Genomic DNA, 24,484 nt, shown 5'->3' on the forward strand with positions numbered 1-24,484 from the left:
TATCTATCAGCCTATTCCCTTGTCTTTATGAAATCTTTATAACAATGAAACTTATACATGTATTTAGATTAGTCTTGATGAAAATGGGGGGAAATGGACTTTTGCAAAGTTTCTACACTAGAACATATCTTTACAATAACTCAATTCTCTCTATATAAGTCACAAGAATAGAAGATCCTACTGTGTTTCCTATTAGATGAAAACAAAAAAGCATTTAACATAGTAGACCAACTGAAGTTTGAAAAGCTCTCTTCCAATAAGGAACAACATGCATATGTTAAGATCAAACAAGATTCCTTGATAATGTAACCATAGAAATAACTATTCAGCAACCCTCTTAGTGAGGTCAAATGGAAGTTTAAAATAGTTAAAACTGTTAAAACAGTGTGATAAGCATATCTTACTATGTGTCAGGTACTGTGCTAGGAAACAGGACTGTGAAGGCAAAAACCAAAATAATCACTGCCTTCCAATAATTTATAATCTAGCAAGGGGAGACAATACATACTTATATAGGTATATACAAAATTATTTGGAGGAGAAAGTGGAAAAGAATGGAGAAGAGGGAGAAAAAGTAGCACCTTAGCTGATATTGGAAGAAGATGAAGGATTCTCAGAGGCAGAGATGAGGAAGAACCAATGGAAAGGCACAGACGGCAAGTCATGTACATAAGAAATGCATAGACATGTATAGATACAAGTCCAGTTTATCTGGACTATATAATATACAAAAAGGAAAATAAAGTATAAGAAGGCTGCAAAAGATAGATGGGGCCATTAGAAAGGGCTTTAAATGCCAAACAGAGTACTTTATAGTTGACCCAAAATGTAACAGAGACCTTGATGTTGAGGTTGTAATATTTAGTTATGTCTGAGTCTCCATGAACCCTTTCGGAGTTTTCTTGGCAAAGATGCTAGTTTCAACTCAGCTTACAGATAAGGAAAAACAGGCAGAGTTAAATGACTTTCTCAGATCACACAGCTAGTACATATCTGAGGCCAGATTTGAGCTGCCCAACAGGAGAGCTACTAGAGTTTATTCATTGAGTAAGGAAGTAACACGATCAGACCTGTGCTTTAGGAACATCAATTTCACAGCTGTGTGGAGAATGGATTAAAATAAATTAGAGGAGATCAGGTAGGAAGCTATTGCAATAATCCACATAAGAGAAAATGAGAACCTGAACTAAGGTAACAGTTGTGCAAGTAGAAAAAAATAGAACAGGTATAATAAGACTTGATGTGAAGGCTGATTTGACAAGATAAATAAAGGGTTGTAGTTATAAAACTAGAAAGAATATAGGACAGAAGTGCCCTGAAGAGATAAAGAATTTAGAGGTTTTACAGGTGAAAAATTAAGAAGCTTGTATTAGGCATTAACTTTCAGGTATCTATGCGACATCCACTTCAAAATATTCAAGAGTTATTTCATGATGTATGCCTGGAAGTGAGAATTATAAAAAGGATTGCTAAGAATAAAATAATTTGAGAGTTAAAGAACTCTTAATGGCCATCTGGTCTAAAAGAATTCCCATTACAACATACACAACAGGTGGTCAGCTTTTAAACTTGTGATTAAAAGCTTCAAGGAAGGGGAAATTACTACCTCTCAAGGCAGCCCATTCCATTTCTGGACAGCTCTAATCGAAAATTTTTTCACAATCTTAAACTAAAATCTGCCTCTTTACAACCAATACCCCCATAACTCTTAGTTCTTCTTTCCTCTGGGGCCAAACAGGACACATGACTACCCCTCCATTGAACACATACCTTCCTGAGTCTTTTCTCCAGGCAAAAATATACCCAGCTCCTTCACCATCCCAATTGCCCTCTTTGCTTATAATGCCCTTCTTAACCCATGGTGCCCAGAAATCAACACAATATTTCAGATGACAAGGACAGAGTTTAACGGGATTCATTCAATAGAATGTATATCTGGAATAGGTACAATAAGACAACTGAGTTGAGACCATTTGAGTAACTCTATAGTCTACAACAAACCCAAAATAATCCCCAGCACAGAAATTCTTCATTTTAACTCTTTCTCATGATACTGAAAGGTTTCAGATGTCACAACATCTAAAATGTCAAAGTTGGAAGTGATCCAAAAGACAATGAAGTATTCCATCTTTATATGGATAAGCAGCCTATTTCCAACAATGAATTATAAGCAAAATATGTGTAAGGACAAGAGGAATATCCTCCTCCCCCCCAAAAAAAAAATCTACTTAAAAGGTGGAAGACCAATCAGACAAAACCCCCAAGTTTAGAAATTCTTCATGTTATATTCAAATTTTTTTTTCTCACAAAAAGGAAATGATAACTAGTAGATACTAAATGAAGTTTTCGTGTTTGAACAATATACCAAAATGTCCTTGGGAGAAAATCTGCAAATAGCCTTAATCGAATGAATGCTATCACAACTAATATTTCCTAAAAAGCGAAATTTTATTTTCATAAAAATACACACACAGTTGAGCCAGAACAAAAGATATCCACAGGAAATGTAATCTATAAAGTTGTCTCCTCATTCAAAGGCAAACAGAACTAAAGGAAAAGGAAGATGATCCCATATTGGTTTCCTTTTCCTGAGGGTTCCAACTACATTTTCTTGTTTAATTGGTCGTGTCCTCCTCTAGGTAAGGGCACAGCAATTGATTTTTCAGTTGGAATCATAAAATTATACATGTAGAAAGGGAAAAAGGAGAAACAGGCAGGGAAACCAGAACACACATACAAACACGCACAATTGGTAATGACCTTATCCAGTCAGGAGACACAAATTATTCTTTCTGTTTACAACATAAAACTGTGTGCCGGGGGAAAGGAGGGAAATTGAGAAGGAAAAGCAGCAAGATGAAAAGCAAGATGAGAAACCATGCCTCTGGTGGTTATCACCAGAGAGGGAGATCACAGTAAGAGCATGTACATTAAAATAGGATCGGTGTCCTTCAGTGACACTGGTTTTTGCGAAACCTAGATAAAGATGAGCCAGAGAGAAAAGATTGAAAAACCTAAGTCAGTGAGCCATAGTTTTGCCAAGAATACTGGGGAGGTTATGGCTTAGATTATCAAACCTAACCATGACTACAGGGGGGGTGGGGGGAAGGGGAAGGCTTGTCCGAGAAGGATCCGGCTCTTCCACCCCCACCTCACCCCCCAATACGTAGGGGGGCGGGGTGGGGAAGGAATAAGGGTAGAGGGCTGCTCTTTTCCCAGCCAGGTATTGAGGCCCGATTAATCTGAAGCCCCAAATCGACAAATTGCCCTCACCCGGGACTCCCAACTATAAATCACCGCCAAGATCTCCCTTCTTCCAGTCCTTCATCTTCCCTGGGGCCTCGAGCCCATTCCTCATCCCGGCCCTGCTCGCCTCGGCTGCGAAAGAGGAGGACGAAAGAGAAGGGCAGGGCGGGGAAGCCAGAGCTCGGGCTGGGGGCCAAGAGCGACCAGAAGGGTCTCAGAGAGCGATCCGCGAACACCACAGGGGAGACTGCCCAACTCTACACCCGGGCGGCCATGGCTCCCCGACCCCCAGATCCAGCCCCCGTAACCTCCCAGGGAGATCCCCTCCTCACACGCGCACACATACGCGCGCGCGCGCAGACACACACGCGTACACACACACGCACACACACACACGCGCGCACACACACACACACACACACACACACACACACACGCCGCCTCCAACAGCCTTGCGATCCAGTCTTTTCTCTGTTCCTGCCCCCTCCCCCACTGCCTCAGCCCACCGCCCTTTGCTTATACCCCACCTCATCTCCGGGCGGGATCTGCGCGGCCCCGGGGAGAAATCAGTGCTGGGCACACGCCCGGAGGAGAGATGAAGACGCTGCCGCTGCCGCTGCCGCCGCCGCCGCCGCCGCACCGCACACCATCCCCTCCAGTCTCGGAGCTCTCTTGGGATTCTCCCTTGCGAGCCGCCGTACTATGGAGCAACCAACTCTTTCTATCTATCTACCTAGCTACCTATCTATCTGTTTATCTTGCTACCTATCTGTCTTTTAGTCTTCCATTCAGTCTCGCGCGCTCTCCCCTTTTCCCCACCACGGTCTCTTTCTCTAACCCCCACTCTACCCCCCAGTCCTGCTTGCACTCTCTCTCTACCTAGCTCCCCGCCCACAGATGTGGGGGGAAGGGCAGCAACCTCTCAATCCCGAGACTCTGGCCCCTCCCACCTCTCGGGAAGGAGGACTTGGATGGTGGGAAAGGCGGAGAGAGATGGAAGTGAAGAGAGACAGAGGACTTTTGCAAGACCCCGCCTACCCTAGGAAAGGAGGAGGGGAAATAATGACATCCAAATGAACCAATAGAAGCATGGATTTGGAAATTGGGGGGGGACTTCGCGGGCAAATTAGGAGGGGCTGATGTTAGGAACTGGGCGATCTGGCATTGGTTGGGCCTTTCGGTGTAATCATTGTACAATCTCGGCTTTTTCACCTTATACGATGCTGTCACATGCTACGTGATGCCAGATTGAGTCTCTTTCTATGCTCCGTCACGGTAGCTATTAAACATATTTAGCTGCAAGGAAAAGAACAACCGCCATCTCCCCAAATGCAAGAAGGGGCCTGGAGTTCAGGGGAGGGGGCGGGGGATAAGAAGGGCGTCTCCTTGACGACTTACTCAATTTGCATGAAAGGGTTGCCTAAACCATGAGACCACAATGCCCAATATGCAAAGTCCGTCTTCTCCTAGCCGTGGCTGCCGGTGAAGCATGCTGGGAGACGTAGTCTCTTTTAGTTACTATGGCGCTTTCTTTCCCACGCTACAAGCAATAGCTGATAGACAGAGGGTATAGGGCCAATGGGAGCGAAGTACTGAGTTTAGGGGCGGGCTTTAAACGCAACAACCCTGGACTAAAGAAGAGGGGAGTGTGTCGGTTCCCGATTCTTCGCAGGTAGGTATTTTAAGGAACCTTAAAATACTCCTTTCTAGTGAAGGAGTAGATTATCTGGTTTGTGACGCGGCGTGGAGACTTTTGGGGGGTGAGGTGGGGTGGAGTGGGGAGGGAAGACTGTGCTAGAAGACGCTAGTGACCGCCCCGGCCTTAATCCCGTGGCTGGGCCCCGACGGAACGGACGCGGTAATGAATTTTTGTTCCGGCCCTCCTAGGACTGTGCAATTTTCCCTGGATTTCGAGCTCGAAGGACCTTGGAGACCATTTAGTACACACTGCCACATCCACCAGTCCCTTAGGAGTGAGGAAACAGACGCGGGAAAGTTATAAGGCTTTCCTTATCTTGTTTAGTTTCTCCTTTTCTACGGGAAGAAAATGTGCGTATTTTAGGTTTGGACTTTCCCAGTTAGGTGGCGCGTTGGATAGTGTTGTCAATGGCGTAGGGAAAACCTGAATTCAAATTCTACCATAGAGCTTTTCTGGCCACGGAAAGACCCGGGCTTCATTGATACTGCCTTTCGCCTCGATTTTTTCAAACATAAAATGGGGATAACCTTAAGACTTTCTTCCCTGGGTTATTGTGAGAATCGAATCAGTCAGCTATTTTGTAAAGCATTTGGCACAGTGACTGGCATCAGTAAGTACTTAATAAATGCTTTTTTTCCCTTCAACTTTTATTTACTTGTGATTCAAATAAAATTGAATTTTCTTTTTCTTTTTTTCCCCCTGTTATCTGGCAGCATGTTATTAGTATAGGATTCTAGATAAATCGCCTAATCTCTTTGGGCTGCAATTTCTTAGAGAAAGGATTCGAGCTATAGATGACACCCCAGTTGCCTTCCAAGTTCGGAATCTGGGTCTGGGAGGTGTGATTCTGTTTTTTATTGCCACTTTGGCTTAGATTTCCTGCTCATTCGTGCTTGCATGACGTTTCGAGTTATTTTTGCAATCCCATTAACCAAAGTCACAGGATTCTTGTATGCCTTATTGCAGAGTGTATCATAATGGTGTAATACTGGCGGAAAAAATTTGGAGTCCTTAACTGTGTTTGCAGAATTCCTGTGGTGAAAACTTTCTCAACTGACGAAGAGAGTGAACTCTCTTTCTTCCTCAGTCTTGAGAGCTTTAGAGAGATTGGGGGAAAGGGGAAGGGGAAGGAGAGAAGGAAAGGAACAAGTATTTATATTAAGTCATTACTCTACGCCAGTCACTGTGCTAACTGCTATGTAAATATTATTTCCTGTAATTCTCAGCAGCTCTATTAAGTAGGTGCTATTATAATCCCTATTTTATAGCCGAGAAAATTGGCAAACAAGTGACTTGACTAGAACCACCTAGCTAGCTTATAAATGTCTAAGTGAATTTGAACATTCAGGTCTTCCTTGCTTCTAGCCTGTCGTATTGCTTGAGGCATTGCAAGTTTTAGTGACAATTCCTATACACTTATGGGTACTGGTGTCAAGAGGCAGATCTTGAATGCAGGTCATATCAACTCTACAATGGCACTGTTTCCCCATCTCCTACACTTTAAAAAGTTGCTTAATATTCTCAGAAAGAAGTCTGTCCTTTACTTTTTATATTACAGTTATAAACATTGACTTTAGAATTGTGTTGAGCCAGAAATTTATTACTAATCAAAGTTGACTATTTCAGATGTGGTTTTTTTGTGTCTATATTTTTCACTTTATACCACTTCATGCAAATCTGCCAGTGTTTTTCACAATTCTTTCTATTTTTTTTCTTACTGCTTAGTAGTATTCCTTATTCTTAATTTATGCATATTTGTTAGGTTTTTACTGATTGTTTAGCATATGTGCTACTTTATTAGATAAATAATATTGCTAGAAAAGTTTTTACAGATCCAAGCCTTTTGTTTCCAACACTAACTCTGGAGTACAATCTCACTATTTGTTGAATCTTTTGGTAAGGGGTATTTACAATTCAGTAATATTTCTAGCATAATCCCTAATTATTTTTCAGAATACCTGAACATCTTCCCAGCCCCACCAACAGTAAAATTAGCTTGATGTTTTCCTACAACTCCTTAAACAGTAAATTTTCTCATTTTTTACCAGCTCTGGAAACAGAATTCTTGAAAAGCCAGGTGTTATGTAATTCTATATGTGCATAAACAATCTGACACACAAGGGTTTCATCATGAGGTTTCCTTTACCACATTTCAAATATGCTTATTTCTTTTTATGTTACACAGTTTCTGTTATAGGAAAGTATTTCTGGTCTTTAGCTTTTGAAATGAGAATTAGAAATCCCAATAGATTTGTGATAGAAAGAACTATCCGAATCCAGAGAGAGGACTATGGAACCTGAATGTGGATCACAACACACTATTTTCACCTTTGTTGTTGTTGTTTGCTTGTTGTTGTTGTTGTTGTTTTTTTCTCATTTTTGTTCCTTTGATTTTTCTTGTGCAACATGATATATGTGGAAATATTTTTAGAAAAATTGCACATATGTAATTTTTATATTGGATCACTTGCTGTTTAAAAAAGGGGAAGGTGGGAGAAAAATTTGGAACACAAGGTTTTGCAGAGTGGGTGTTGAAAATTGTGTTTGCTTGTATTTTGAAAAATAAAAAGCTATTTTATTTTTTAATGAGAGAGATATGGACAAAATACTTTGCAAAAAATGGAAAGTATGGCATGGCTTATAGTTGTAGAATGCAGCTCTATTCAAAACCTGGTCAACAGTGTTCTGTGTATAGAACTGGCCTGCTTCTAAAGTAAACTACATTACACAATTGTGCCATTTTCTTCTGGCAACTTTGATAGAAACAATTTCTCTCATAATCAGAAATAAAATGGATTTAATTCATTTTACTATTACTTTGAATAGTGAAGAAAGTATATAAATTCTTAAACTAATACTTGCCTGCAAATTAGAAAACCCAAAGTACAAATTCTGCCTCAGTTACTAGTTACATAGTTACTTTAGGCAAGTCTCCCCACTCAGCCCCAATTTCCCCATTTATAAAATTGATACAATAGTACCTACTATACAGATTTTATATAACTGTTACTTAGTAATACTGAATTACCAGTTTAGTAATAAATCTGTAATTCAATAATTCTATAACAAATGCCTTCTTTCCCCCTTTGGTTAAATATGGTACATATGGAATTCAAAGATTTTCTTGGATTTATGAATTCCATCTATTCAGTGAACAATTCACTAAAAACTCTTAAGAATAAGGGTTTTTTTAGGGAAAGAAATAATTTAAATACAAACACATCAGAGTATAAGCATATGAGTTATTTTCAGTTTTCATAAGTTATTTTTAGAAAATTTTGCCTTTTTTGTTTTTCTTCCTGGGTTATTTCTACCTTCTGAATTCAATTCTCTCTGTGCAACAAGAAAACTGTTCGGTTCTGCACACATATATTGTATCTAGGATATACTGCAACCCATTCAACATGTAAAGGACTCTTGCCATCTGGGGGAAGGGGTGGAGAGAGGGAGGGGAAAAATCGGAACAGAAATGAATGCAAGGGATAATGCTGTAAAAAATTACCCTGGCATGCATTCTATCAATAAAAAGTTATTTACAAATTTAAAAAAAATACCTCAACTGAAAAAAAATTTTTTTTGCCTGTTTTTCATTCCTTTATAAGTGTTTTGTCATTTTTACAATCCAAACAAGAGAATTAAATTATTTCCTCTTATATAGTAAGCTAAAAATTAAAATCTGATATCCTGAACCAGAACAATGTTAGATGCTTCTGGAAAATTGAAAATATTTATTAGTTTTGCTTTGATAATTGGTAGAACTATGATTTCATTGACATAGGCTGTAATTTATACTGACAAGACACCTATCTACTCTTGTCTGTGACCTTCCATAAATTCTCCTTAGAAAAGAACCAAGCATTCTTGGAGGCTTTCCTCTCATTCTCTTGATGTTTCATGCGTACTAATGTAGCATTCAAGTTAGTCAGTTATTACCTCTCACCTATTATAATCTCACCTCTTTTATGATTATCTCCTTTATGCCACTTCTGAAGAATAGTCCTTCATTGGTGATATCTTGCAGCTTATACATATTCTCCTTGTGCATATGTATTAACTTTGAGTGAGCCAAAATTTTAAATCTTCAGAGACTTTAATATCCCAAGACTCAATAGTGTAATATAGCAGAAAAACAGTGATATTTTTAAAAATGGGCCTTTGTTTCAGATCTATTCTTTGAAATGTAAAAGGCACTGCACAGTTTTTCAAAGGCAAAACGAACCGGCACCTCCAGTTTAGTTCTGGATTCTATTCATTGTTCTCGTGCATAATTTTTCCAAAATAACACGTACTAATGAACTACTTCAACAGATGGTCCATCTCACTTGATATTGGAGTCTGAATAATAAGCATTTTTCATATACTTAAATTTTTCCTGAATGAAGTTTTAAATCAAACTCTTCAGTGATTATATATCTTCTAATTGAAATCTGTATCATAAATACTAAGTTCTCACCAATCAGTACAGCATTCTTCACAAACAGGAACACTTTCACCATCTACCTAGAATCTCTCTTCCATTTAGACTTTGTGGGATTTCCTTCTTGATAATGGCAAAGACTTTTAGAAAGAATCTATCTCCCTGTTTTATGCACATCTCTTTGTATTAATAATCAGAAGGTTGCTGTACAAACTCATTACCATTATTTCATACTTCAAGGAATCTTGTATGATTTAGATAACAGTTGGTGGGGTGGAGAACTTTTAACGTAATCTTTTTGCACTAATGTATCAAATGCTTTTTAATAGACAACATAATCTTATCTCTATACCTTTTATTCAATTGTGTGTGTGAATAAAGATGTGATATGTACAAATACATGCCTATTTCTTCATACTTTCTGGAAAAAAAATTTGAATAGAGCCCCAATGGTGAAGTATGGGTCAGTAATTATTAATATTTCCTTGCTTTTTGAGGGTCTGGATTTTTGCCTCAAGAGTTTCATACCTTCCATTCTTTCAGCTATCAGTACCCTTAAAATTGTCAGACTTCACATATCCTTGATCTAGTCCAGATATTCTTCACATCTTGGTTTTCTTTAGTGTCACAATTGAATAAGAGGAAGTGATTAGGCTGGATTTAGGAAATTGTGCAATACTTTTTTCAAAGTTTTTGGGCTGCTTACTCCCAGAAGAACATCATTTGAACTCTATTAGTGTTCAAATGATGTATATGGCTATATATCACAGAACACTATGATCTCCAAATAGTAAAAATTGCAGACAAAACAAAATTCAATGGCAGTATATAGGGTATTCCAGGTAATATAAAACATAAAACACACACACACACACACACACAGAGAGTGGTATCTGGCACCTTTCTGCTTTGAGACTCATCAAATTTGGTATTCCACTTATTTCAACAAGCAAAAATTGTTTTAGTAATTGGTACTTGTTCCACACTCATTGCTTTTGATTCTTGTCTTGGTTGAGTAGTACATATGTGAGATTGACCAGGCATAGTAGCCAACCCCTAGCTGCTTATCTTGCCTTCAACTATGGGTAGCTCCTCCCCAGTGAAGATGGTGGTTTACAACTCATGTTGGAGCCTATGATACTGACTTTGTGCACTGGCTGGGCAGGTTATGGAGTAATTCTTGCAGGGTAATGTGTCTGTAGCATATAATCTCCCAGCTCACAAAATTACTCCTGGAAGGGGCACAGAATTGCTTTTGTGCTCAACAGGAAGAGAAGCAATGGGAGCAGCAGTGGGAGCCCAGCATCAGAGAACCTTAGACTCCTGGTGGCCCCAGTCCCCAGTCAGGGCCCTGGGCTACAGAAGGTGCAGGACCATAGCTTCCATTTCTACATTCAGTCCTTCCCCCCACCCATCAGCTTAGAAAGTTAGAGTGAGAGGAAGAATATAAAGGTTGCAATTCTCAGAAAGTGAGTTGGATCAAGAAGGGAAGAAGTCCACAGTTGGAATCTCCATTTCCTTCTTTGGGAATTGAATAGGAAGGGATGATTAGGCTTCAGACTGGAGAAGTACTCCTTAGGGAAAAAATTTGTTCAATTCTCATCATTTTCACCACTAGTCATACTTTCTAGAACCAATTAACAAGTGCCAAGCTACTACTATATATGTGTGTGTATACTGAAAAAAGAGGTAGGCCAGCCATAAGAAAAAAATGGTTAGTCATACTGACTCTTCTACTGGTATCCACAAAATATTAAAAGAAACAAAGGAAGGCTTCTAGTCCATAGAACAGATTCTCCTTGGAAGATTTATCTAAGAAATTACAGGAATTGCATGAGATGAAAAGATATGAATGGGTTTTGATATATGAAACCCCTTTCCTATATCTACTTCTTTCTCTGGAAAATATTTCATTAATGTCCCTTCTTCTTTCTGCAAGAGACTTCTTTTGACCTTCCCACAGCAATGAACTTATACTCCAATCACGCCATCAATAAATATCTCAAGCTCTTTTTTAAAAAAAATTTATTAAAGCTTGTTATTTACAAAAAATATGCATGGGTAATTTTTCAACATTGACCCTTAAAAAACTTTCTGTTCCAAAATTTTCCCTCCTTCCCCTCACCCTTTCCCCTAGATGGCAGGTAGTCTAATACATGTTAAATATGCTAAAATATATGTTAAATCCAATATATGTATACATATTTATACAGTTATCTTACACAAGAAAAATCAGATCAAGAAGGGGGGAAAAAAACTGAGAAAGCAAACATCTTGGTCTACACTCAGTTCCCACAGGCCTCTCTCTGGGTGTAGATGGCTCTCTTCATCACTGAATAATTGGAACTGGTTTAAATCATCTCATTGTTGAAGAAAGCTATGTCCATCATAATTGATCATCTTAGTCTTCTTGTTGCCATTATGATGATCTCCTGGTTCTGTTCATTTCACTTAGCATCAATTCATGTAAGTCTCTCCAGGCCTCTCTGAAATCATTCTGTTGGTCATTTCTTACAGAGCAATAATATCCCATAACAGTCATATGCCATAATTTATTCAACCATTTGGAGAATGGTTGCTGGACATCCACTCAATTTCCAGTTTCTTTCCACTTTACAAAAGGGTTGCCACAAACATTTTTGCTCATGTGGGTCCCTTTCCCTCCTTTAAGATCTCTTTGGGATATAAGCCCAGTAGAAACACTATTGGGTCAAAGGGTATGCAGTTTGTTAACTTTTTGAGCATAGGTCCAAATTGTTCTCTAGAATGGTTAGATGTATTCAGTTCCACTAACAATGTATCAATGTCCCAGTTTTCCCACATCCCCTCCAACATTGGTCATATCGTTTCCTGTCATCTTAGCCAATTTGAGAGGTGTGTAGAGATATCTCAGAGTTGTCTTAATTTGCATTTCTCTGATCAATAGTGATTTACCAATGGTTTTGATGACCACTGCTTTATAATATAGTTTTAGATCTGGTACAGCTAGGCCACCTTCATTTGCCTTTTTTTTAATTCCCTTAAAATTCTTGACATTTTGTTCTTCCAGATGAATTTTGATGATGTTGGCCTAAGTCAGTAAAATAGCTTCTTGGGAATTTCACTGGTATAGCACTAAATAGAGTAGTATATGTAGTATTGTCATCTTTATTATATTCGCTCTACCTAAGAGCACTTGGTATTGTTGCTTAGATGTTGTTTAGATCTGACTTTATTTGTGTGGAAAGTGTTTTGTAGCTTTGCTCATATAGTTCCTGACTTTCCCTTGGCAGATAGATTTCCAAATATTTTATACTATCAACAGTTATTTTAAATAGAATTTCTCTTTGTATTTCTTGCTGTTGGATTTTGTAAGTGACATATAAAAATGCTGATGATTTATGTGGATTTGTTTTGTATCCTGCAACTTTGCTATAGTTGTGGATTGCTTCTAATAGTTTTTTTTTAATTGATTCTCTAGGGTTCTCTAAAGTATACCATCATATCATCTGCAAAGAGTGGTAATTTGGTTTCCTCGTTACCTACTCTAATTCCTTTAATTTTTTTCTTCTCTTATTGCCAAAGCTAGCACATTTTTAATACATTTCTAATACAATACTGAATAGTAATGGTGATAGTGGGAAACCTTGTTCACCTCAATCTTATTGGGAATGGTTCCAGTTTATCCCCATTACATATGATGCTTGCTAATGGTTTTAAATAGATGCTGCTATTTTAAGGAAAAGTCCATTTAGTCCTATATTCTCTGGTGTTTTTAATAGGAATGGATCTTGGATTTTATCAAATGCTTTTTCTGCATCTATTAAGATAATAATATGGTTTTTATTAATTTGGTTATTGATATATTCAATTATGCTAATAGTTTTCCTACTATTGAACCAGCCCTGCATTCCTGGTATAAATCCTATTTGGTCATGGTGTATTATCCTGGGGATGATTTTCTGTAATCTCTTTGCTAATATTTTATTTAAGATTTTTACATCAATATTCATTAGGGAGATTGGTCTATAATTTTCACTATGTTTTTATCCTATCTAGTTCAGGTATCAGTACCATGTCTGTGTCATAAAAGGAATTTGGTAGGAGTTTTTCATTTCCCTATTTTTAAAAATAGTTTCCATAGTATTGGAGTTAATTGGTCTTTAAATGTTTGGTAGAATTCACATGTAAATCCATCTGGTCCTGGGGATTTTTTCTTTGGGAGTTGATTAATAGCTTGTTCTATTTCTTTTTCTAAAATGGGACTATTTAAGTAATTTATTTCCTCTTCTGTTAATCTGGGAAATCTCTCTCTCTCTCTGTATATATATATATATATATATATATATATATATATATATATATATATATATGTTAGCTTTTTATTTATAAGATATATGCATGGGTAATTTTTCAGCATTGACCCTTGCAAAGTCTTCTGTTCCAACTTTTCCCCTCCTTCCCGCCCCACCTCAGATGGCAGTAGACCAATACATGTTAAATATGTTAAATACAATATATGTATACATATCCATAGTTATCTTGCTGCACAAGAAGAATTGGACTTTGAAATAATGTAAAATTAATCCAAGAAGAAAATCAAAAATGCAAGTGGATAAAAACAGGGGAATTGGAAATGCTATGCAGTGGTTCACACTCATTTCCCAGAGTTCTTTTGCTGGGGGTAGCTGGTTCTATTCATTATTGAACAAATGGAATTGATTGGTTCATCTCGTTGTTGAAGAGAGCCACGTCCATCAGAACTGATCATCACCTATTGTTGTTGAATTACATATTGTTGTAGTTGAAGTACATAATGATCTTCTGATCCTACTCAGGAAATAAATATTTTTGTAGGTATTTCATTTCACTTAGGTTATCAGATTTATTGGCATAAAGCTGGGCAAAGTAACTCCTAATTATTGCTCCTAATTAAGTTGAGGAGGGAGGATGATGAGATGGGGAATGCTCTTTCTGTGAAGCACCATACTTCTTAATTTCATTAGCATTGTACTTAACTCCTTTCTTGTCTAATTCTTCATGCTTTTCAGCTATTTTGTAAGTACCATCCCTCTCTTTAATTTCATCAGATAATCTGTTTCCATTTTATAGGAGAGTTTATCCCATTCACATTCACAATTAAAATAACTAATTCTGTCTTTCCTGCCATTTTATTTACCCTAAATTATGCTTTTCTCTTTCCTTTCCCTCCTCCCCAGTATTTTGCTTTTGATGACTACCTACCTCAAAAAAGTCCACCCCCATTAGAGCCCCTCCCCCCTTTTTACACCTTTCCCCTAATTCTTTTGTTTCCCCTTCTATTAGTCTTTCCCTTACTTTTCCTCCTTTCACTCCTACTTCCCTATAGGATGAGACAAGTTTCTCTGTGAAATCAAATATGTCTGATAATCTCTCTTAGAGCCAAATCTAATGAGAGTAAGACTCACACAGTGCTCATCCCTCTCCTTTCTTTCTCTCATTTATAAGGTTTTCTTTGCCTCTTCAAATGATATAATTTCCTTTATTTTACTTCCTTTTCCCCTCTTTTTCCAGTATGATCCCTTTTCTACCACTAGTTTCTTTTTTATATTATTATAATAAAATCAAATTATATCCTCATTCTCTAAGTATACACATTCTCTAAGTTCCCTTTAAGAAACTGTATTTCCTTTTGATCTGTGATCCTTTTTGGAGTCTCAGCCCCTCCTGGGAAAGGCATATCCCCTCAGATAAGTTATCTTCTGGGGATACCAGAACCTTCGATTCAATTAGAAATCCTGGTCAAAAAGCACCCCTTTGAAGTGTTGTTAATTCCAATAGGAGATCTGAGCTGAAAACTGATAAGCATCTAAGTCTGGGAACCTTGGTTCCTGAAGTCCCAAGACTCCTTAATAAGGGCAGTATCTAGACTCATTCTTTGCAGAAGCTGCTAGAATTCTCTGCCCAGTGAGAATACCTTCTCAGCGCAAGACTCCATTTCCCCAATAGGTCTTTGCCACTATAGAAGTCAGTCTTTTAGCAAACTGGTTTCTATCCAACAACAAACTTTCATTTTGCCAATTAATAGTTTGGGAATAAGTGAATTCTTTCATTTTGCCAATTAATAATTTGGGAATAAGTGAATTCTTTCACTTTAAACCTGCGGCTGACAGAGCTTTTAACAAATCTCGTTGCCATTAACCTCATCATCACTGGGAATTGAGGGGATACAAATCTTATCATACCCATAACAAATATAGTTTTCAAGAGTTCTTTCCTTTTTATGTTTCTATGTTTTCCTTGAGTTCTGTGTTTGGAGATCAAATTTTTTGTTCAGTTCTGATCTTTTCATTAGAAATAGGTGAAATTTACCTATATCATCGACTGTCCATCTTCTTCCCTGAAAGATAATGCCAATTTTATCTGAATAGCTTTTTATTGGCTTTAATGCAAGTTCCTTTGCCTTTCAGAATATCAGATTCCAGGCCCTTCACTCCTTTAAGGTGGAACTGCTAGGTCCTGGGTGATCCTAATTGTGTCTCTTCTGTATTTAAATTGTTTCTTTCTGGCTGCTTGCAATATCTTTTCCTTGGTGCAATAGTTCTGAAATTTGACCACGATATTCCTTGGAGATTTAATTTTGGGGTCTCTTTCAAGAGATGATAGGTGAATTCTTTCAATGGCTATTTTACTTTCTGATTCTAATATATCAGGGCATTTTTCTTTTATGATTTCTTGTAAGATAATGTCTTGGTTCTTTTTCTCATCATGGTTTTCAGGAAGTCCAATAATTCTTAGATTGTCTCTCCTTTATCAATATTCTAGGTCAGTTGTTTTTCCTGGGAGAAATTTCATATTTTCTTTCATTTTTTTGTTTTTGTTTCACATTGTTGAAGTCTTATTGAGTCATTCCCTTCCATTTGTTCTAATTTTTAGTATATTATTTTCCTCAGTTACCTTTTTTTTTAGCTCCTTTTGCAATTGGACAGTTGTATTTTTTTTCCATTGGATTTTTTTCCCATTTCACAGATTTTGTTTTTCAGTGAATTGGTATCTTTTTCACATCTCTTTTGTTTAGGGTATTATATGTTTTTTCCATTCCTTCTTGCAATGATCTCATTTTATTTCCCCATTTTTCTTCTAACTCTCTTTTAAGATCCTTTATACAGTCTTTGAAGAAAGCCTTGTGAAATGGGGACCAGCTCATGTCTCTCTTTGGGGCTTCATCTGGAGTTGTTTGCCTTTAGAAACATCAGGATTTGAAGTCTGTTCTGTTTCTCCATAAAAGTTGTCTATGGTGAGAGTTCTTTTTGGTTTTTTATTCATTTTTTTAAGGCTTGAGATCTGTTCAATGCAAAGGAGTGACAGCTTCTTTAATTTGCCCTGGGACTTCTGCTAATTGATTTCCAGTGCTGGTTAATGGCTCCTAGGTCCAGCATTCTTCCTGGGCTCAGTGTTTTACAATTTGTCTTTTACAAAATGCAAATCTGCCCAACCACCTGCTTGCAACTAGGACAGAGTGGCTTAAAAGGCTCACAGAAATTTTCCAGGTGCGTGAAAGTTACAATGTTCTGACTTCTTGCCCCAGCTTCTTGTCCCAGGTTTGCAGTGCTGAGGTGTGGGCTCAGCAGACTGCCCCTCTGCCCATTTGAAACAGACCTGTTGTGAAGTTCTTCCAAGGTAACTTCTTCTAGAAATATGTTATACTCCAAATATTTGTGGATTCTTTGACTCCAAAACCAGTTTAGAGTCTTAATCTGCTGTTGGTTTGAGAGAAGATCAAAGGAGGTCACAGACCACTGTCTGCCCTCAGCCATCTTGGCTCCATCCCTCCAACCCCCGCCCCTTCCCCTTAAAATGCCTCTCTTAAGCTCAGTTGGATTTGAACTCAAGTCCTCCTGATTTCAGCGCCTCTATTCACTGCACCATCTAGCTTACTCTCTATTTCTTCTTAATGTCCAGTACCTAATCTTAGTGTTTCTTCCTAACCTGAATCCCTTTCCTTATAATCTTAAATTTCCATGTTTTTGAATTCAGAAGTTCTCCTTCTTTTCATAATCTGATCACAAATCTACATCTTTTCCTTTCCCTGACTCCTCCTAAGTCTATTTTTTTAAAGATGTAAAAAGTATACATATAACTTTGCAGTTGCCCTCATCATTGATTATAATAAAATATGGTTAATCAGAACAGTACATGAGCTATGTCTGCCCACCTGTGCCTCCTTATAGGCATCTCTGTGCCTAAAAGGAAGTAGAAATGCTTTACAATGATTTTTTTTAATCATAGTTGATTGCTGTATTGATAAGAGTTCTGAAATAATTCAATTATATCTTCCTTTTCATTTTATAAATTCAGGTCTTGGTTCTCCTTACTTGTTTCTGCATTAGTTTATCTAAACCATTCTAAATTTTCCTGAATTCATTATTCCTGTTCTGATTTTAGCGTTCACTGGGCACCCACTGCATTTCTAGCTCTTTGCTAACACAAAAGTGCTGCTACAAATATTTGTTTCTGTATCTATTCTTTAGTCTCAAAAGCTCCAATTCTCCATTCCTCCATGTTCTCTTACTCTGTGATTCTTCTATTATTACTTTATTACTTTTGCTGTCTTGAGTCTATAGTTAACCAGTTTAACTTTGAATTGTATTCCATCCTGAATCTTTGTCCCTTTTTCTTATAATAGTTTATACCTTATAAATTCTGAATCCTGAGTTTATCCACCTTTCCTATACCTCCCTCTTTCTCTGGTAACATCTCATTAATGTCCCTTTTCACTTCTGCAAGAGACTTCTTTTGTCCCCCTACAGTAGTGAACTTACACCTTCTATCTTGTTAATCTCATGCTATTGAACCCACCTGGGGGGCAGATACCTAACCAATAATAAATGGGTTCACTACAAATTCATTTTATATAACAATTCTTCCCTGATTATTCCTGTAATGCTTACTAAAAGAATTCCAAATTTTTCATGTCTCTTCTACTTTTTTTTAAATAACTTTTTATTGACAGAACCCATGCCAGAGTAATTTTTTACAACATTATCCCTTGCACTCACTTCTGTTCCGATTTTCCCTCTCCCTCCCTCCACCTCTTCCCTCAGATGGCAAGCAGCCCTATATATGTTAAATATGTCGTAGTATATCCTAGATACAATATATGTGTGCAGAACCGAATAGTTCTTTTGTTGCATAGGGAGAATTGGATTCAGATCTCTTCTACTTCTAAATAACGTTTTCTTCTGTTTTTTCCTCCTGGATTGCCTCACTTCCTAAATTGCTGAGAAATTTGAGGCCATTTGCTATGAATCCCTTCATCCTGCTTATTCCACAAATCAGAACATTTCTAGATTTCCACTCATCCTGTCCTCCTTTGATTCAGTCTCAGGGGATTGATAATCTTTCTTCTTACCTATTAGACCATCTCCTTGTACCCTTAAACCCATCATCATTTTTCTGAAACTCTTTCATCCTCCTTTTCTCATCTTCAGTTCTGCCTCTCCATTGGCTCTTTCTCAGCTGCCTAAAAACATACCCATGTCACCCTCAACCCTGAAAACATCACAGTTGATTCTGCCATTTTCTTAAGCTATTCTCCTATATTTCTGTACCCTTTTGCTTTTACACACAGTTTTCTTATTCTGCTTTCTTTTTTTTTTTTCTATTCAGATTTGTAATTTCAGTGGTATATGAAACTGCTGGTTAAGAAACTCAGCATTATTAAGCAACTTAAAATCATAAAAAGCCACCAAGAATATTCAAAGGTAAAGTAATTTTTCCTCAAATTCACACATAGCCAGACTTTTGTCAAGATTGAACTGCAGTTTTCCTTTATCCATTATATATGCCACACTTCATAAGAAGAATCTTCATCATCATCTTATTCCCTAAATCCATATCTTCTAAATGTCTCTACTTCAAGGTCTCAAATTCTTCTCTTCCTTTTAGGCTCAAGTCAAGTATTACCTATCTGTCTGACCAGCAGTACATCCTACCAGGTCATTTTGGCTCTTTTGTTTTCCCTAGAATAAAATAATCTCAGCCTAGCATTTAATGGTCTTCACAACTTGTTTCCAGTCTGCTTTTCTAAATTTATTTCATAATCTCCATCATGTAATCAAAATTTGTAACCAAACTGAACGATAGCTATTTACTATCACTTTTACTTTTCTCAATACATACTTTTCCATGTCTGCCTTCTTCGTCTTTGCCTGTCTTCTAAGTTCAATTTAAGTTTTCTTTATTTTCTTTTAAACATATTCCCATTCTTAGGGTTCATCCTTGGGGTTATTTTACCTATATATACATATATGGTATATCTCCCAGTAAAATACAAGCTATCATAGAACAAGACTGAAATATATTTAGCTTTTGATCCCTATGACCCCAACAGTACCTTGCACATAATAATTGTTTGCCAAATATTTGTTGAATTGAATTGTACCTGTGGAAGAAGTATTCATGCTGATGAAATTATAGCTCCATCAACTAGAGAGCTAAGAGAAGATGTAGTCACCAAAGAAAAAGTAGAGAATAGAAGTGTGATGAATGAGAAGTGAGAGCACAGAGAATGTTGATATTTAAGGATGAGGGGAAGTTGTTTTAGTTTTTTAATTCATTGTATTTGTATGCTCAATACCAACATTTAGGACAGTATTTAATATGTTAGGCACTTAATTCTTGTTGATTGATATAATATATGCAACATTAAAAATTAATGTTACAAGTTATCTTCAAATTATATGTGCTGTTTCCTTTAGCCTTAATACTTGCTCTTATCATAGAGGGCATCAATTAGGTTTTTGTAAACATTATGCTACATGCATACGATATAGAATTATTAGATATTAAAGAAATACTAGGTGATTATTATTCTTAAAGAATAAGGTTTGTTCTTTTAAGACTAGATCAATATGAATTTTAAAAAATAGCATTTGTTACTGAAAATTTAAAAAAAAAGTTAGATCATATGGCTCCTTTCAGTGACATTTTTTTGATATAATTAGGAAGAAGGAAAGAAAAAGAAGTTTGATTTTAACTTGTGATTTTGTATTATAACATGTCAGTCAAGAATTTTTTTGTTTTCAGTAGCTAGGGGGAAGCTGTTTATTTATTATTTTTTTTTTTTCATTTCAGTTTCTTCACATTCTACCCTGCAGAACAATTGTGGTAAGATAGACATATCACTGACATATAAATCAGGAAACTTACAATCTATTCTTGACACCATTGCCTCTATGTGTGGATTTGGGCAGGTTACATAACTTTTTTAGTACTTAATAGCTTCTTCTATCAAACGAAAGAGGTAGAATTTGTCTTGTTCTTTTTTTTTCATTATTTTTATAGTGAAGTTAGTCTTCAACAAATGCAAACATTCCAATATGTAAATGGAAGATTTTTGCTTGTTTTAGATAAACATATATTAGATGGATGTTCTTTGACAAAGTTGGGAAGGAGGTCCTGAACAAGAACTATATGGGATAAATAGGCATTATAAATTGATACGAATACAAATTTATGTGAATTTGCAAACACAGGAAATGTGGCTGGCACATAGTAGTGCTTGCTGACTCAGTGACATAAAATTTGACAAGTTAGTAATTGTTGCTCTATCTGTATGTGCTTCTGGACATTTTGTTTTCTTCTGTGTTTGTTAAAAACTGGTTTTATTGGAAGATGGCTTCATAAGGCAGGAAACGCTTGGCTCTCTCAAATTCCCCCACAAATAATTTAAATAAGACTTCAGGATAAACTTTGAGTTGCAGAAATAATTAAAAGCCAGAGTAAATCAGTTGTTCAGCCTAAAAAAAATAGATATTTAATGAATTAAAGGATTTCCTGATATTCATGAGAAAAAGACCAGAATTGAATGAAAAATTTGACCTATAACAATCAGGAAAAACATAAGAAAGTAATCATGAAAAACCAATTGTAATAGATTTAATAAGATAATTCTTAATTCTTAAGAATGTTATCCTCATTACAATAATTTGGAAGAGCATACATTCATAGAAGGCTTATGGCTGAATTGAGGATGATCCTAAAAAAATAAAATTGGACAGAGAGAGGTATAAAGGAACAATTACCTCATACAAACAAGGCATGAAGGACTTTGTAGTACCAGAATCCTCTATCAGAACTAGGTTACAAAGGAAATGACATTTACATTTAGAAAGGTATAAAAGTCTTAATTTACAGAAAAATAAGGTGAGGTGATAGGATAATTTTAGAAAAACATGGAAAAAAGTAATGAATGCATGAAATAATGAAGAATGAAATGAGCATAACTCAAAGAATGTTGAAGAATAACTGAACTACAAAGGACTTATGAACAAAGATTTATCAGAGAAAGAATTGATAAAAAGAATTATTCATAGTATGGGTTTTATGTACATATGTGTATACATATAAACATGTAGCTGTCTCGAATAATAGCCTTCTCTAATGTGGGATGGGAAGAAGAGAGGAAGACATTTTGGAACTTACAATATAATGAAAAATAAGAAAAAAAATTTAAAAGTTTAAGTTATTATTTATGTTCCTTTCTTTCATATCAAATTCTGCTGACTCATCACCTACTTTCCAAGTAGAAGCCTACCTTTGTAACAGATACATGTATCAAGCAAAACAAATCATTATATTGGCCATGTCTGAAAATATATGTCTCATTTTGTTACTTCTATTCCAAGGAACTCATACTAAAATATATGAATGATTAGAGGGAAAACATCCAATTTTTTTTTCTTCTACCATAATTTTGGAATTTTGCTAAAGTGATTGATGTATCAGGAAATACTTTTATTACATACTAATTTCTTACTTATTAATCTTATTATTTCTGTATCCACATCATTTCTTATTGCTCTCTTCTGCTCACACAGACAACAAATGAGTTCAGGCATTGGCTCTAGATGAGGACTTGGTTTCAACTTCCACCCCTGACTTTCATTTCTATCTTCTGGCAAGTCACATATCCTCTCTGGGCATCAGTTGTCTTACCTATAAGAGGAACCTCTTAGATTTCTTATAACTTTAAATCTGTAATTGTATGACTATTTTAGTAGTTTTCTAACTGTACTCCCTGCTTGATGCCTCTTATCCCACATTCAGCTGCCAAAATGATTTTCTTTAAATTCACGCTTATCATTATTAACATCCCTCTTCAGTAAACTCCATTGGCTCCCCACTGCTGAATAAAATGCAAACTCCACTGCTGGCATTAAAAATCCTTAATAACTCAGCCCCATTTTAATCTTTCCCATTCTTTCTGTTCTAGCCAAACTGACTTTCTTGATATTTCTCCTATATAGCTGAATCATCTGTATTTCCATGCCTTTGCACTAGTGGCCCCTATATCTAGAATGCCCTCCTTTGTCACCGTCATCATATTTCAGTATCCCAACTTTCCTTCAGTATTTAACTCAAAAACCACTTCTTACATAAAGCCTTTCCTCTTATTTCCTTTCCTCTGCAATGAGAGGAAGGAAATAATTTTGTGGTTTTTATTTTTTTTCCCAATTTTATTCAAATCTGAGCTGAGTATAATTACATTTTTAAATTAATTTTCCCCATTTGCATGGTAATACTCCTGTGTATTACTTTTTTTGATTATATTTTATGCCACATCACTTCATGTCCTATCCTTCTTTGAAATTTTTTTGTAATTTATGGCTTCTGAAAGTAATATTAAGTTTTATTCATGTGTCATAACTTATTTAATTATTCTCTGATTAGGTTTCTACTTTGGTTAAATAGTTGTCTACTTTGTTTCCAGTTTTTTGCTGCCACAAAAAGCGCAATGAAGTGTGTGATGTGTGTATATATGTGTAGGACATAATGATCTTTCTTTCTGACTTTTGACTTCCTCAGAGCATATGCCTTTTAGTAGGAGAAGAGGGTCTCTAGTTCAAAGAAGATGGACCTTTTGTTTCTCTGACCATAATTTCAGACTGCTTTCTAGAATAGTCAGACTAGTTCATAGCTTTACCGGGAATGTTTTTCTTTTATCATCATTGCCTTTGCTAGTTGTGATGTGAAATCTCAGACTAATATAATTAGTTGTTGTTTTTTTTTTTAACTTGCAAAATCCATCACTCTAAATTTTTTTCTCCTTTCCCCCGCCCTATCCCTTAGACAATAAGTAATCCAATGTATGCTAAATATGTACAATTCTTTGATACATATTTCCTTCATTATCATGCTGCATAAGAAAAATCAGTTAAAAAGGAAAAATAATAAAACAAAAAACAAGCAAACAACAACAACAAAAAAGGTGGAAATACTATGTTGTAAGCCACATTAAGTTCCCACAGCCCTCTCTCTATTCAGATGTCTCTCTCCATCACAAGTCCATTGGAATTAGCCTGAATCACGTCATTGCTGAAAAGAGCCAGGTCCGTCAGAATTGATCATAATATAGTCTTGTTGTTGCTGTGTACAGTGACCTCTCCAAGCCTCTCTGAAATCATCCTGCTGATCATTTCTTATAGAACAATAATATTCCATAACATTGATATATCATAACTTATCCAGCCATTCTCTAGCTGTTGGGCATCCATTTAATTTCCAGTTCCTTGCTACTGCAAAAAGGGCTGCTACATTGAAAGATGGGTCCTTTTCCCTTTTTTGTGATCTCTTTGGGTTACAAGCCTAGTAGAGACACTGCTGGATCAAAAAGTATGCAGTTTAATAGCCCTTTGGACGTATTTCCATATTGTTCTCCAACAATGTATTAGCGTCCCAGTTTTCCCACATCCCTCCAACATTCATCACTATCTTTTCCTGTCATCTTAGCCAATCTGAGAGATATGTAGTGGTACCTCAAAGTTGTCTTAATTTTCATTTCTCTGATCAATAGTGAAAACATTTTTCATATGATTAGAAATGGTTTTAATTTCTTCATCTGGAAATTGTCTGTTTATATTCTTTGACCATTTATCAATTGGAGAATGGCTTGTATTCTTATAAATTTAAGTCAATTCTCTATATATTTTAGAAATTTGGGGTGGGGGGAGAAGTGGAGCCTTTACTAGAACCCTTGTGTGTAAAAATTTTTTCCCACTTTTCCCCTTCTAATCTTGTTTGTATTGATTTTATTTATACAAAAACTTTTTAACTTAATAAAATCAAAATTATTCATTTTTTATGAGAGGTAAACTATCTTT

At 36.4% G+C, this 24,484-nt stretch overlaps 2 protein-coding genes across 12 annotated transcripts in view; one reads left to right on the plus strand and one right to left on the minus strand.

Moving 5' to 3' along the window:
* ITSN1 (intersectin 1) overlaps positions 1–4,127 on the minus strand; it is a 256,471-nt gene extending 252,344 nt beyond the window's left edge. Inside the window, exon 1 of one of the 3 annotated variants that reach the window (XM_051984917.1) lies at positions 3,774–4,127. The gene's annotated coding sequence lies outside the window, so the exon portion shown is untranslated. The remainder of the gene's footprint in view (positions 1–3,773) is intronic. The other 2 variants (XM_051984914.1, XM_051984915.1) reach the window with 2 other exon arrangements.
* Positions 4,128–4,808: 681 nt separating this feature from the next.
* CRYZL1 (crystallin zeta like 1) overlaps positions 4,809–24,484 on the plus strand; it is a 60,994-nt gene continuing 41,318 nt past the window's right edge. For 2 of the 9 annotated variants that reach the window (XM_051984931.1, XM_051984924.1), the window contains exons 1-2: positions 18,990–19,084; positions 20,457–20,489. In XM_051984931.1, coding sequence (XP_051840891.1) covers positions 19,010–19,084; positions 20,457–20,489 — 108 coding nt within the window. In that variant the 5' untranslated portion in view covers positions 18,990–19,009. Of the gene's footprint in view, positions 4,919–16,476; positions 16,618–16,908; positions 17,001–18,989; positions 19,085–20,456; positions 20,490–24,484 lie in introns of those variants that run through there. The other 7 variants (XM_051984927.1, XM_051984932.1, XM_051984926.1 and 4 more) reach the window with 7 other exon arrangements.

The sequence above is a fragment of the Antechinus flavipes genome, chromosome 3 (assembly GCF_016432865.1).
Source record: "Antechinus flavipes isolate AdamAnt ecotype Samford, QLD, Australia chromosome 3, AdamAnt_v2, whole genome shotgun sequence".
Classification (NCBI taxonomy): Eukaryota; Metazoa; Chordata; class Mammalia; order Dasyuromorphia; family Dasyuridae; genus Antechinus; species Antechinus flavipes.